Genomic DNA, 17,301 nt, shown 5'->3' on the forward strand with positions numbered 1-17,301 from the left:
GTAACGCAGGGGACTAAAAGTGATAATGACCCTATCTAATGGGAACAAAAATGCAATTAAACCTTATGTTTTATATTAAGTAGTGTTGTTATTTATAGTTTATTCAAGTGGTATTTTATTTATTTTTTCAATCAAAATTTTGATCTGATATCACTGGCATGAAGCTGGGGGTTGCAATTGGTAGTTGTCCTATACTATTACAAAGATTCTATCCCATACAATTATGGTCTTGCTCGCCTTCAATTTGACTCCCACCAATAGTCTCCATCTATGACTTTCTCCACAAATTTACAGTTTACAACAAAATGAAATCTTCATCCCTAATCTACTCTAACTACAACTTAAATGAAGAAACTGCAATCATAGGTCATGGGAGGTACATAGGAGAGTGAAAGAATGTCTTATTATTCCAAAACAATAGACAAGAGGGAGTGAATTAAAGAAACATATAGAGCTCATCAAATATAAAATAATAAATAAATGAATAAATCATATGGGACAAGGGCTTCATGATCATCTTCATTCCTTATTCATCACATAAATAACAGACAAATATCATATATATCACATAATATATTATATTGAAGCATATATAAAATATGTACCGATATTCAATATCATACACATTTATTTTATATATGAAAATTCATATCTTTGTGAGGAATGAATCGGTACAAACTCGGGACGTTAAATGAGCAATGAAAATAATAAGTAAAAGATTAAAAGGGATCATATCTCACATCAAGCAGTTATTCCTAATTAATGCAAGTAAAAGGATACATACATGTTTGTGAGTAGTGTAGTGTCCTAACTTCAAAAACTCGCCTCCAATAGTTGTTGTTTTGTCCAAACAAATGCTAAACTAAGCTCTTGGGCTTATCCATCCAAGGCTCAATTAAAATACAAGGCCCAATTAATCTTAATTAAATCCAATTTAATTAAAGCCCATTTGATTAGGTCCATCATATATTTAATCCGACTAAATATATAAACCCAATAAGCCTTTATTAAATAATAAGGGCAAACCCAATATAAATTAATCCAATTAATTTATCCTTTGGCTTATCCATCTAATGGATCCCTCTCATATATAAGTAATCCAATTACTTATGGAGTCAATTCCTAATTAATTCCTCGTCTCTTCTCGGTGATTTGTGTGGACTCTTTAGGTTCATCTTTCAGCTAGACTTGGGCTAGTCTCCAACACTATTATTAATTAAATCTAATTTAATTAATAATTCTTGATCAACCCTTGATCAAGAAAGCCCGTCACCATGGGTGGCCATCTAGCAATGGTCTATAACACTGGAAACTAGGCAAACATCCATGTGAACTTTTAGACTCCGAAGTCCATACGGGTACGGTCCTTTCGTCTACCAACTCCCGGCCTTAGTTTAGGACATGGCATTGGGTGTTAATTTCCATCGTAAACTAGGACTCTATGCTTAATACTTGAGATCGCGTTACGCAAACGTAGGAACCTCTTTTTCCTATTCGACCAATGACTGTGGCCACAGCTTTATAGAGCATAGACGCATCTTCAAGTACGTAGGAGATACCTCTATCATGTCTTTACAGGGAACGAATCCCCTTCTTGGAACTCACCATGCTCGCTACATACTTTGACTGCACTAGATAAGGCTTATGATGACCATCTTTGAGATACGATCACCTCTCGCACAAATCTAAAATACAGTCATCACATGCACGTAACTCTCGTGATTCCTCAACTCTGAGGACTACTCCCGTACTATCAGAGCTGGGGACTCAAGTCATACTGACCAAGCCTCCAAGATTTTCATATGACGATCCCCGCGAGTCAGTTCAGATGATTAAACACCTAGCCAATCGACCGATTAAAATCGCATTGACGTCCCACGTCTATTGCCGATGAAACATGACACTCATCAAATGAATGCGACTCTTAATGCATGTCTCAGTAGGAATCTCGATGCCTAGTCTCGAGGTCATCGACTTGAAACATTTCAGACCAACCCTAAATAGTTAGTTTCACGACCGCCATCCAATGCGCCATCCAACTGTTGAACGATTGTTAAAGTGGTCTGTGGGCATCTGTTGTGACATCCAACCAGTGCTTGACGTAATTTGGTAAGCACAACAGATATGTGTGCTGAAGACGAATACTTACCATAGTCGTTGAAACAACATCGCTTAAATAAAGATTGCTTGAATGGTTCTCAAAACCGTTAATCCAATTAGCTTTTGGTCACCCATTCCAACATGTGATTCTTTGGATCACCTTTCAGCTAATCTTGAGCTAGTGTCTCATACTATTATTAATTAAATCTAATTTAATTTATAATTCTTGATCAATCTTTGATCAAGAAAGCTTGTTACCATGGGTGGCCGTCTAGCAACGGTCAATAACGCTAGAGACTAGGTGAATATCTTTGTGAATATTTAGGCTCTCGAGTACATTCGGGTATGGTCCATCCATTTACCGTGTCCCTGTCATAGTCTAGGCATGAAATTCGGTGTTGGTTCCCATCCTGGACTAGACATCTATGCTTTAATACTTGAGACCATGTTACGCTTAATTGATCGACATAGGAACCTCTTTTCCTATTCGATCAACTATTGTGGCCACATGTTAATAAAGTGTGACTGCTTCTCCATGTGCATAGGAGATGCCTCCATCATATGCTGATAGGGGATGGATCTTTCTCTTGGAACTCACCGTCTTTGCTACATACTCCGACGGCACTGGACGAGACTTATGATGATTATATCTGTGACATAATCACCTCTTGCGCGCATCCAAGATGCAACCATCATATGCAAGTGACTGCCGTGATTCCTCAAGTCCGAGCACTACTCCCGTACTATTGGAATAGGGGATCCAAATGATACCAACCAAGCCCTCAAGACTTCCATATGACGATCCCCACGAGTTAGTTTAATCGATTTGACACCTAGCCAATCAACCTCCTAAGATCGCATAGACGCACCTTGTGTGTCACCGATGAAATGCAACACCCATCAAATGAATGCGACTGTTAGCGCAAGTCTCTATAGAACGCTCGATGCCCAATCTGAAGGTTCTCGACTTGGAACGTTCCAGACTTAACCTTTTGGCAGTTGATTTCATCACCGCCATCCAATGTGCGGTCTAACTGCACGATTGTTAACTTGGTCTGTGGGCTTTGTTGTGATATTGAAGAAGATACAAACATATAGAATGAGCACAACAACTAAAGAAGTCAATTAAGTGAATACTCATTTTATTCACTAAATAATATTATATAATACCGAGTATTACCAGAATTGATTATATTCAAGCCAATCTAATTGATTTTTTGGTCATTTATTCTAACAATCTCCCACTTGACCTAAAGCCAATCACACATTGACCTTAAACCCATCTTAGCAAGATGTTGAATATGAGCAATTGGCGACACCGGTTTAGTAAGTGGATCTGCTGTGTTTTCTACTGAGCTGACTCGGTCCATTCGAATGTCACCTCTGCTCACTATCTCTCTAAGCAGATGGTAGCATCTAATAATGGGAACAGTGATGAGATCTTGATTCCTTTGATTGTGCTATCGCCCCATTGTTATCATATAAGATAACTACTGGTTCCACAATGCTAGGAACCATACACAACTCTTAGATGTAGTTTTTTTTCATTCGAACTACTTCTTTGCTACTTTGAAATCTACTATGTATTCAACTTTGTGGTGGAGTCCATTGTGGTAGTCTGCTTGGAACTCTTCCAAGTAACCATGCCACCATTTAGCTTGAATATAAAGCCCGATTGGGACTTGCAATCATCATCATCCGACTGAAAGCTAGTGTAGCTGTAGCATTCTAGTATCAACTCTCCACCGTCATAGATCAAGAACATATCTTTAGTCCTTTTCAGTACTTAAGTATGGTCTTGACTGAACTCCAGTGTATCTCCCCGGCACACGTCTGATATCTCCTCATTACACTCAAAGCGTATCGGGCTTAGTATTCTGAACAACATACTGAAACTGCCTTTGGCCGAAGCACAGGGGATGTCTGACATCCTTTCGAGTTCCTCATTAGTCTTGGGAGATTGCTTCTTGGACAACTCAATTTCATACCTCATCGGAAGGAATCCTTGTTTTGAGTTTTTCATCTTGAATCTCTTCAAGATTTTCTCAATATACTAGGATTGGGTCAATCCTAACATCTTTTTAGATCTATTCCTGTAGATTTTGATGCCCAGGATGTAGGAAACTTCATCCTTCATGGAAAATTGAGAGGACAACCATGCTTTTATCTCTCCCAACATCTTGATATAATTTTGAATGAGCAAGATATCATCGACATAAAACATAAGGTACGCAACTAAGCTCCCACTGATCTATTGTATATACAAGGATCAAATTCATTTTTTATGAAGTCATACCCTCGTATTACTTCATTGAAATGTGTGTTCCAGCTTCGAGAAGCTTGTTTGAGTCCATAGATGGACCTTTGGAGACGACAGACTTTCTGTTCTTCTGTAAAAGAGGTGAAACCCTCTTGTTGATCCATTGAGGAAGGTCGTTTTCACGTCCATCTGCCATATTTCATAGTCATATCATGCTTCTATGAAAAGCAGTATCCGAAGGACTTGGCCATGGCTACAGGCGAGTAGGTCTCCTTAAAGTCGACCCCATGTTATTGAGTCTATCCTTTTGCCACAAGCCTAGTCTTGAAGGTAGTAACCTCCCCGTCAACTCAAAGCTTATGTTTGTAGACCCATTTACATCCAACTGACTTAATGCCTTTAGGTGGGTCTACAAGAGTTAAAACTTAGTTTGAATCCACTGAGTTCATTTCCAAATCACATGGCCTCAAGCCACTTGTCTGAGTCAATGTCAGACATGCTTCTCTGTATGTCCTTGGATCATTATCCAATTGGCCAGTCATCGCTAAGAATCCGAATCTATTATATGGATGGGACACTCTGGTTGACCTACAGAGAACTAGAGCATTATCAATGGGAACCATCAGATGGTGTTGCACTATTTTGCTGAGGTGTTTCACTTGACTGTACAAGTAGTACGTCATCTCGTTGGTTATCCGCAGGAAAACCCCTCTCCAAGAACACTGCATTGTTTAGTCAAAAACCTTTTGTTCGAACTAGCTGTAGAAATAGTACCCCGCAGTTTCTTTCTGATATCCAACAAACCTGCACAGACTAGATCTAGATTTTAGTTTGTCTCCCACTAGCCTCTTGACATATGTGGGACTACCATACACCCTCAAATACTTGTAGGATGCTGGCATGCCATTCTACATTTTGTATGGTGGTCACTGTTTTGATTGGCGCTATGTTAAGTAACTTGGCTGCCGTCTCAAGAGCGTATCCCCAAAAAGATAGGGGCAGTTCGGTAAAACTCATCATGGATCAGACCATGTCCAATAGGGTCTGATTCCTCCTTTTCAGCCACATAGTTAAATTGCAGCGTTCGAGGAGGAGTCCATTGAGAGAAAATTTCATTCTCTTTTAAGTATTCTATGAATTTACCACTTAAATACTCTCCACCTCGGTCTGACCGAATGGTTTTTATTTTACAACCAGTTTGATTCTCAACTCTAAGTCTGAATTTACTTAAACCTTCCAAAAACCTCAAACTTGTACCTCATAAGGTAAATATAATCGTACCATGAGAGATCATCGGTGAAGGTTATGAAGTATGAGTATCCATTAGTCCACCGATGTCCATATGGATGAAATCCAACAAACCATGGACAAGCGTACTTTGTCCTATAAAAGCCTTCTTGGTCACTTTCCTTTTTAGAAAGGATTCACAAGTTAGTAGATTATCAAAGTCATCTACCTCCAGACTTTTGGATTCCACCAATTTCCTCATCCTATCTTTAGAGATATGGCCTAACCTAGTGTGCCAAATTTGCATGGTCATGATTATTTATTTTTCATTTGTGTTGGGTAGTCATAATCTAATTAGACTATTGGAGAATATAAAGACCATTAGTTAATGTACCAAGCAAATGAAGCTTGTTATCCATTATCAAATAAAAACTATTTTTGTTGATCGAAATGAATAACCATCATTGTCTAAAACAGGAATTGTAATAATACTCTTGATCATGCTCGGTACATAATAACAGTTCTTTAATTTTATCTAAATATAATCACTAATAGCTAAGTTCAAGATCCTACGGCTTCAGCAGCAACGGTCTTGCCATCACAGAGCCTTAAGACCATCTCATTCTTACACAACATTTTGCTTCTTTCCAGCACCTGCAAGTCATGCAGATGTGAGCTCCACAGCTGGTATCTAAAATTCAAGAAGCAGAATTAGTTATCATATTCACTTCAATCACAAAGATACCTGGGTTGGAGAGGAGTTGTGGGCATTCTCTCTTCTAATGCCTCTTTCCATGGTAATGTATGTAGACATCATTTTCCCTCAACCACTGTGAACGTCTATTTTTCCCTTTCCTTTTGCCCTTTGCCACTGGGGCAGCGAAGCTCTCGAAACTTTAACAGTGGCTTCGACAGTTTTTTCCTTTCCCTTATTCCCCTTCCAGCATTCGGGCTCTTTTGCGTTTCGCCTTAGAGGTTGAAGCCTTTCCTACTAATACTGTTGGCGCGGACTTGTGGGTCGGTGCCTCATATTGAACCAACATAGTACTTAACTCATGAATAGACTTCTCATGTCCGCTCATCTTGTAGTTAATAATAAACGGATTGTAGGATGGAAGAAGTGACTGAAGGATCACGTCGATGTACGTAACATTGTCAAGCCGAGCTTTGAGGTCTTCGAGCTTCTCCACTAGGGATATCATCTTCACCCCATGACTTTGTACAGAGGATCCCCCAGTCATCTTTGTTCCAAGGAATGCTTTTGTGGCGGTATATCTAATATGCCTATCAGGAATCACATAAACCTCTTTCATGCGGTGCATTATTGAGAGAACATCTTCCAGTCTTTCATATTGCTTTCAGATGTCAATGTTCACCGAAGCTAATATGATACTGCGGACTTTGCGATTGTCCTCATGCCACTTTTCAAACGTTACACGTTCTTCGAGCGAGAAAGAACTTGGATAGTGGCAACCTCCTCACCACATAGTTGTGGATTGGCTTGAAAATATCCAAATAATTTTGATCCAAGTCCATTATGGGCCAAATATCAAACTTGGTCCAACCAAGTGTGTAGCAAACCCTACTCGCTACATCTAATTATCACTATTTCATCCTTTCGTTAATTAGAACTCATTCTATAAGTAATTTATTTTCAACACATAATTTATCAATATAATATATATATCACAAAAGATAATAGATACCACCAAAATGTACATAATTTACCCTCACTAGATATCCTAATGTACATAACCTTAAGAAAAATCGTACCACAATTTTAAACACAACCCCGATAAAAGACTAGAATGTTTAGCAACCAAACCACCAAAAACTCGGGCTTCAGATGTCACGACTGACCCACCTAATAAAGACGACGGCATAGCTCAAAATCCAATGCGGCTAGTCAGTTTGACCTATTCCCTGAAAAGTACGTGGCAAGGAATGAGCTGCCTACTCAATAAGTATAGCTAATCAGTCGATATATATATACAGGCAACAATTCATGTACAAACAGTCACACCGACTAACGTGCATTCGTCATATAGCAACATCAGATATAAGCAGTAATATATACTTACAACTGTAAATTAATCCACGACATAATATTTGACATTATCGTTTATTAGTTAAAGGCCCCACTTCCTCTAATTGGAGTACATGTGTCAATGATTTCGCCTGCCATCATCATATCCTATACAGCATAGGATACCTGTTGTATGTGATATCCCCACACTCTTTTACTTCAGCTGTGTAGCATTATCAGCACAGGGCATCACAACAAACATGGTTAATAGCAATTCCACTGATATAAGGTGTTACATATGACACATAATAGCAATTCCACTGGTATTAGGGTAATCTAGCAAATAATCCACAACTAATTATATAAGCAATCAATATACGAAAGCCACGTATAATACTATAAAGCCAAGTCCACGATTGCATCCAAGAAATCAATATATATAATATATACAATACTACACATATAGATATATATATATAAATCCAATTAGCTATACTTACCTTATATCCCAAAATGCTCCAATTTCACGAGGGACTGCTCAACCCTCTACTTTATCGTCACGTCCTATAATAGAATATTATATGTATAATCAATATAGAATATCATAAACTCTAAATAAAATATTATATAATGTTCGTATACTTTTCACCAACCATTTAATATTCTATTTATATTAAAGTCCAAACTCCGGTTCCATTTTATTAGATAACTACACTTTCTAAGCTTCTCAACATATATTTAATTTATCAACTAATTCATAAGAATTCATTGAATCAAACACCTTATATATTTATAACTATCATTTTAATAACATTTGTAAATTATATTACCATTGAAACTTCATTTTCCCTATTTAATAACACAATATTTCTTAAATATAATTTTTCGAGACATTTCTATGAATCTTCTATCAATTTGTCGTTGCTATATAATTTAATTAAGCAACAATACATAAAATTACATATTTCGTTAATCACTCCGATGGAATTGTGTAAATTAGCTATAGTAATAATTAAATCTAACAAATCTAATATTTTAATATGTGATATTTAATTCGACACTAATTTAAATAGCCAAAATCATAAAATACTCCGGTTAAATAATACATCGCTCAATATAATCAATATTTAATAAACAAACTAATTAAATAATATAAGTATATAAATTAATAAAAATTAAAATATACATCTTAGTTCATCGCAGACTGCTAAAACTCGAACAGAAGAATTGCAATTGAAAGTGAAATTTTGATTCAATATATATATATATACTCCTTTCTCTTTCTTTTCTTTTCTCTTTCTTTCTTATTTTTTTTAAATTTAATTTAAATTTTTTTAAAATACCCATTACGTCCTTCCTAATTTTCTAAATTAACATAATTTGCCCCCAAATATTATTACGAACTCCAATTTAATCCGTGCAAGTTTTATTATATCCCAAATTCAATCTATAATTTATTTACTAATTAAATCTAAATTTCTAATAATTACCAATAAGTCTCCCAATTACGTGAAAAATTCTAAGGACGTCACAAAGTGAGAGTTAGGTTTGAGTGTTTGACCGAGACCTCATCAGATAATAACATTGCATGCCAAACATTAAATGCGAAAAGCATTAAACACATCGCGTGCAAAATAGCCTAGCATACCCTGTGGGATGATTACAAGCCTAATCTATGCGACATACTAAGCCCATAGTGAGTATATGGTCAGTCTAAGGTGGCCTTATGCTATTACAAAAGTAATTTATCCATTAACATATAAATGGGCCTTGTAACTCCTCTATGGGCCTCTTTCTCCGTGGATCTTCTTCTCGATTGGTTTGCTTTCTTACAAAAATTAAAAATCTCACCAAAAATCCTACACATTACAACTGAAAAAAAAAACGGGGGGAGTACATAATAAGAAGGATAGCAAACCTTATTATTCCAAGGCAAGAAACGAGAGGGAAAGAGAAGAAAAATTACAAGGGCGTACGAGTCCAACCATAAACATAAGCATACAAGTGGTCAAGGGCTCCGATCATCCATCATCTCATAACATACATTCCATGTAAAATCATAGACCATGATATCCAATTTCATAAAAATAAATCATATAAACAAAACACAAGTTCGAAATTCCCAATTAAAAGGATGATCCAAAAAACAGTGTGCATCGAATACACATATCACACCAAATTAATCAGGTCATTTAATTTTAGAAAAAATTCAATTTATTCTAAAATGAAATTAGTGAAATTTAATAATTTTTCAAAAAATTCAGAAAAATGGCCCATCGCGGCCATTGGCCTGCAGCCTGTAGGGCCAGCCCCTTGCGCGCGCTGGCCATGCCGTGCACACGCTGCCTACATGCGTGCACACGCCAGGCAGCGCATAGGCTCTTGCCTGTGAGCACGCTGCTGCACACAAGCACTTGCCTTATGTGCGGGTTGTCTCCTGCGTGCGCACAGCCGCGTGCACATTCTGCTGCTGTAGTTAAAGAATTTTTGTTGTTGTTGTTGTTATTTCACCAAATTAAATATACGAGTATCTCCAAAATGTACTAATATCAAAAATTACTCGAATCATCCAAATAATTCTAAAATCCAAAGAAGTTATTTCTTCGTACAATTACTAATAAGGAAAAAAGCAATGCAACATGCTTTAAGAAAACTTAGAGGGCACGTTAGCATGCTAATCACACAAAACCAATAGTCTCTCCATCGAATCGGGCTCTGATACCACTGAAGAATCGAGTGGTACGGCTTGGGAAAGCGTAACGAAAATGCATATAATAATTAAAAATTAAAGCGTGAAACGAATGAACCAAAGGGTGTACCCTTGGAGTTTCTAGGCGTTCGATGTAGTATAGAAATAAAAACATAAATAAAAGCATATGAGACTTGTTGGTATGAAATGAGAAAATAAAAGGGTGAAGATGATACCTTTTTCATTTTTGTTAACTCAGCCACAATGTTCACCAGAGGTTCCAACATAGCAACCTTCTAAGTGCGTTCGCACCACATCGAAAATAGGGATATCTTGAACTCCTTGCTAAAAGAGAAGAAGACAGAAACATTCTCCAAGGGAATAGAGAGAGAGGGACGGCCAAATGCTTAGGGATGTTTGTAAACCAATTAAGGAAGGCGATCAGGGATTGCGTGATATTGCAACCCTAAACCGTGCATTAATATGCAAAAAACTATGTGATGTGATACACTGCAATAGGACATCCATTTGGATAGAATGGCTGCATTACGGGTGTTTACGGGAAGCATCTATTTGGACAACTCCCGAATGCGGAGGTTCGTGGGGATGGAGAAAGCTCCTTCGTTTGCGTACCTGATTGAGGCCGATGGTGGAGTATCAGATTGAAGATAGGTCTTCAGTCTATCTTTGGCAGGATCCGTGGCATGCGCTTGACCTTTTAATTCACAGATTTTCGCGAGGGCTACGGTTCCTAGATCTAGGCGTTCAAGAGAAACTCAGCCGCATTATTCAGGATGGGAAATGGCACTTGACCATCAATCCGCGTTACCTTGAGTACTTGGAAATTCTAGCTACCTACGATTCATGGAAGGAATAGTTCCATTGTATGGCGTTATAAGGATGGGCTACCTACTATACTGTATCTGGACCTACCATGACCCAAGATAGGCTGATCTTCACTACTTTCAGGTTTTTTTAAGATTCTGAGACTAAACTTCATCCTATGGCTCCCAATCCTGGAGAAACTTTCCATGGCCGATAAATCATGGCTCTCCCACGTAGGCGCCTATATATTGTATGATGAAGGAGCGGTCGAACCACATAATTATTTATTTTTCTGGTGTTTGTATTCTCGATGATGCTTACAAGTCCTTAGACGGTCTGTACATTATTGTTGGCCTAATCGTAACTGGCTAAGGGATATTATTTGGGCAGCAACAAAATAGAGAGGGAAACACATCATAAATGTAGCATATCGAGCATTGTTGGCTTCTTGTGTTTATCATATATGCAGGAACACAATCTACGCAACTTGAGCAGACGGATCGGATAGCTAACTCTCTAGCTTTCCTTATCGTAGATGATATTCGACAGAGAATACTTAGTGTTACATTACCTCCCTCTGTTAGTTCTTGTGCGCTTTATAGATTAAGACGTATCCATTGGCCTGTCGAGAGAGAAACCACAGTTTGAACATTGTTGTATTATAAAATTATACCCTTTACTTAATGAAATTTACATTTACCGAAAAAAATATAAAAAAAATGGGTATTATCGACCCGACCTGACCCATTTGCGACCCAACTCATTTTCAACCCGTTAATTCAAATCCATTTTAAACTCATGCCGTTTGGACCTGATCCAACCTGCCCATTTGCCACCCCTAGTCTATATCATTTCTCAAATTTAAATTCATCAATCCAAATGTAGTCCAAGGGTAAATTACAAAAGACTCTCCTAGAGTTTTCCATAATTACAACTGTCCCTTATTGTTTGAATAATTATAAATACCTTATAGTATTAATAATCATATAACAAATACTCCAGCGTGACAATCAATCATAAATGGTATTTATAGACAATCATTATTTCTAAAGAATATTTATAATTTTTTAAATAATAAAAAATATTTTTAATAATAAAAAATCTCAAAGAATCCTGTCGTAATTTACCCTCAATCTATATAAACCCGTCGTAATCCTTGTCACATTCCTTTTCCAACCAAACCATTTTGCCTTTTTGATCTTTTAAGTAATCAATGAAAGTGCTAACGAATTAATTATTTGGATGCAATGCATTTGATTGACAAGGAACTGAGAAATATTGAGGAGTTCTGTTGGAAGAGACTTGGAACATTTTTTAAGTCGAGATGCATGAATCTGAACAAGACTTTAATTTAATTACTATTTTATTTGAAAATCAACTTTTGATTTTTTTTTTTAAAATTTTATTTTGACCGAATTGGGTACAATTATATAAATTAACTTCAATAATGAGCAATTAATATACATCAATTATAAATATCAAATATGTATAATTAATAAGTAATTACTATTACCCTTGAAAAACTATCATTAAAATAGAACAATACCTATACATTAATGAGACCCGAAGTTAGACTTCATTGTCGAATCGAGTTCTAATATTCTTATATGGTTATTTATTAAAGTTGAATATTTTAAATTATTTATTTGTTGTTGATAAATAGACATACAACGATATATATATTTAATTGTTTTACCTTAAAGAAACATAAAATATTATCAAACCAAATAAAGAATTCATTTGGTTTCAATTAAAATAGGAGTAAGCAAAGGAAAATGACGGTTAGAATATTTCTATACATATATATATATTATGAAAATGAAGAGAAATTATATTTATATTTATATTTTTAGTAATTATAATAAAATAACATTCATGATGTTACTGAAAATATATAGCTGGTAATTTTCATGATCCATTAGTATGAATGTTGCTTTACGTGCTAAAAATCTTTGGTCTAAATCATGGAAGATAGCATGCATGGATATCTATTTGAGTTCCACGTCATGTATGGATATCTGTTTCATTTTACGTAAGTTTACTATAATGACTTAAATCTATTTTTGGTCATAAATTTTGGCATTTTGACATTTTCTTCCTTTATCTTTTGAGGATTGCCAATTAGTCTTGTAATTTTTTAATATTTTGCAATTTTGGTCTTTTTTCAGTGTCGGACTTCGCAAAAATCATCAAAATAAATCATATGGGCCTCACATGGTTCATGTAAACTGGGCTTTTATTATAATTGGTTCAATTTTGTAAACTTTAGCTCCGAAAATATCAAAACTGCAAAATGTCAAAAAGTTACAGGACTTTTTTGCAACTTTTGGAAACATAAAGAATAAAAATGCAAAATCGCAAGGGGCTCATGATATTTTCATACATTTTTTTGCAAAATTCGACACTAGAAGAATCCAAATCATGAAATGTCAAAAAGTTACAGGGCAATTTTGCAACTCTTGAAATATAAAAAATAAAAATACCAAAGTATCAAAATTACAGAACCAGAAATATATGTAAGCCTATTATAATTTACTTTAGGATTCTTTGTTATATTAATATATTCATTGAATCGATGTATATATATAATTTAATTATTAATTAATTTATTAAAATATTAATATAATCACTTGTAAATTGTAGCGTTTATGAAAAAAGAAAATAAGAAGAAGAAAGTGCATACATGGTTCAATTAAAAACCCATTTTTGTTTTATGTTTGTCATTATTTCACCTTCTCTAACATAAAATAGGATAATTTAAAGCAATCGTAAACTAAAAAACTTTATGCATATGATATATTACATATGCAAATGAATAGAAATTATATCAGCAAAGGATTTGAAATACATCTACATTAAAATTATAAAATCTACTAATATTCAGAACACATATTTCGATTGAAATTAAAATTGAATGATTTGAATATTTTAAATTTAAATTTATCAATACAAATCTATTAAAATAATTTAAATGCATTAATCCAAGTGCACCCTCAAATAATAGTAAAATATATACCAAGAAAAAGTCCTGGAAAAAAAAATATATAAACAACATAAATGGTTTCATAGTTTAGAAAGTGTTCCGTCTTAAAGTTCTTTTATTACTATAGAATTTTTTAGGGTTAATTGAATTTAAACTCCGTCTGAAAATATAAAATTATATTTTTTTTTTCAAAAGCTTTTGAAATTATAAATACACTTTTTGTTAGAATGCTTTGTTTATAACTGTATTCTTTGTATTAGGGTTTGAACAAAAAATGTTGAATTTGACCAAAACAAAAATTGCATGAACTTCATATTTTTACTCTCCATTCAACTTTTGATAATTATTTCAAAATAAAGCAAATGGTCTAATGATGTTAAGATTCATTACCTTAGTTAAGGATTTCTGTCACTGTCCACCCTATTAAGGTTTAAACTTCTACAATATTCAGAAAGCAACAAATATAAATATATATAAGTAATGCTACGTTGCTTTATAAATAGGCCTAAAGGTGAGCTATTTAGCATCATATCAACACACTAGCAACAAGAAAAAGTTCTTAATTTTTGTACTTAAGTTGGTAAGTAGTTTCTTCAACTTATCATCAATGGGGATTCCAGTTGTTGATTTCTCAAAGGTTAATGGAAAGGAGAGAGCCGATACTCTAGCTCTGATTGATCATTACTGTCAAGAGTGGGGATTCTTTCAGGTACTTACATGACTACAACATGACTTGTTATTTTACTGTATGTTGGATTGTCTAATTGATTTCATTATTGCGACAGTTAATCAACCATGGCATCTCTGAGGAGCTCTTGGATAGGGTGAAGAGGGTGGCCACTGAATGCTATAAATTGGAAAGGGAGGCAGATTTCAGAAACTCAAAACCGGTGCAGTTGCTGAATGAGCTGCTAGAAAAGAATAGTGATGCGAAAATAGAGAATGTGGATTGGGAGGATGTTTTCCTACTCTCAGATGAAAATGATGAGGAGTGGCCATCAAAAACTATTGGTTTCAAGTAAACACATTTTTTCTTAATATTTTTCTTATGCTTCAATTTAATCAAAGTTGTTTTTTCAAATGAATGCTTCTATACATTTTAAACGCCATAAAGATAAAAATTTCTTAAAAGAAAAATTAGGACATATCTATAACTAACGAAGCGTTATAAAAATAGAAAAGAAGAGTAACATTTTAATAGTTTAGTTTTGGTTCATATGCAAAAATTAAATCTAAGTGACAGCTACGTGTTTCTCTAATCATAATTTTGAATCTAGGGAAACCATGAAGGAATATAGAGCTGAACTGAAGAAACTAGGGCACAAAGTCATGAATATAATGGATGAGAACTTAGGCTTGCCAAAAGGCTACATCAAGAATGCTTTTGATGGTGGAATCGACAATACAGCATTTTTTGGCACCAAGGTAAGCCACTATCCACCATGCCCGCACCCGGAGAAGGTAAATGCTCTGCGAGCCCACACGGATGCTGGGGGAGTTGTCTTGCTCTTCCAGGATGATGAGGTGAAAGGACTTCAAATGTTGAAAGATGGGGTTTGGACTGATGTACAACCTTTAAAAAATGCTATAGTCATTAACACAGGTGATCAAATTGAAGTTTTGAGTAATGGGAGGTACAAGAGTATTTTACACAGGGTTGTGCCCCAAACAGATGGGCAAAGGAGATCAATTGCTTCATTCTACAATCCATCCCTCAAGGCCACCATTCAGCCTGCTCCACAATTGCTTGATGCTAAGGTTGAGAACATGGTGAAAGATGTTGCTAAATATCCTAAGTTTGTGTTTGGAGACTATATGTCCGTTTATCTTGAACAAAAATTCCAACCTAAAGAACCCAGATTCCAAGCCGTTGCAGCAATATAAAAGTTGATGACCCCAATGCCTATTGAGAAATGACAGAGTTTGTATGTGTCTTGTGTGTGTTTACGTTTTTAACTATGGTTTTGGGCTTGTCCTTTGAGCAAAATGCTTTATTGGGTGTATGTTAATTCACCCTTGTCTGTATGAAGCATACAAAAATAAATAAAAAGCTCATCTTGTCTTCCGTCTCAAATATTTCAGATGCTCCCATTTTTTATTTTGTAAAATTTAAGTTGCTATATATATTTATATCTCAATCTAATTCTATTAAATTTTAGAATGATTTACTTCTATACATTCCAACATTTTCGACAATTTAAAAATTCTATCATTAATGATTGATGTGATATTTTAGCAACGGAAACTAAATCAGTCGCTATGTGTAGAGATGAAAGTAATTATAATTATCCCAATATATATTAATGTGCTTGTCATCTTGGCTTTCCGTCTTTATGTGTATAAAATTAATAATCTTTCATGGTTTAAATATCATAAATAAAATTAAAATATATAAACCAACACATCATATTTTACAAAAAAAAAAAAATAAAGAAAAGAAAACTAATTTAAGGTGCTATTGACACTACAAAAATATTATTTTCGCCGTGTCACAAATCGCTATTTATGACTGAAAAGGACCTTTTTTGTTATATTAGTAATAAAATAATGGGTTAAATATATTATTCACGATGTCACAAACCATATATACTCGCATTTACCCTTTTAAAGCATTCACGAAGAAAAAAATGCGCTTCTCACTTAACTCCCATAAATATGCTTTATTAAAACTACTTTTATTATTTGGAATTTTACTAAGATTTTATTTAAAAAATAATGTTCAAAATTTATAAATTGTTATAAATTATGTAATACAAAAAATATTTACAAGCCCAATATATGAAAATATCATCTACAAAGTTAATTATTTATGTTAAAGAATACAGTTAATATATAATTCATATAATTTAATAAAAAAAGTATGTTATATAACTTCGTTTTAAATTTTTATTCAATTACATGTACAAATAATTAAAATATATTTTATCATTACCAAAAATAGTATAGAGTATTATAGATTATATATATTAAAGATTTGCATATTTCACTGCTCGTGTATGTATATAGATTTTCGGTGTAATGTTTAAAATTGTATTGATAATTTTTTTTAGAAAAAAGTTAAATACATATAATAATACAAACAAAAATTATGTAAATATTTAAATAATTATGGAAAAATATAAGGATTGTTAAGTTATAGAGTTTTTTTTACTTTTTTCTTATTCTTATTTTTTCCTTTTTTTTTTTCTCTC

The 17,301-nt window shown here is 34.4% G+C and overlaps 1 protein-coding gene across 1 annotated transcript; it reads left to right on the forward strand.

Annotated features, from left to right (window-relative positions):
• The first annotated feature begins 14,624 nt into the window (after positions 1–14,624).
• LOC105162965 (1-aminocyclopropane-1-carboxylate oxidase 5-like) lies at positions 14,625–16,184 on the forward strand. The gene is made up of 3 exons (XM_088880229.1): positions 14,625–14,819; positions 14,896–15,128; positions 15,388–16,184. Exons 1-3 carry the CDS (start codon positions 14,718–14,720, stop codon positions 15,992–15,994), a joined length of 942 nt encoding a protein of 313 aa, XP_088736355.1. The 5' UTR covers positions 14,625–14,717; the 3' UTR covers positions 15,995–16,184.
• The last annotated feature ends 1,117 nt before the right edge of the window (positions 16,185–17,301 follow it).

Source organism: Sesamum indicum, linkage group LG5 (genome assembly GCF_026168435.1).
Source record: "Sesamum indicum cultivar Baizhima isolate 11 linkage group LG5, ASM2616843v1, whole genome shotgun sequence".
NCBI lineage: Eukaryota > Viridiplantae > Streptophyta > Magnoliopsida > Lamiales > Pedaliaceae > Sesamum > Sesamum indicum.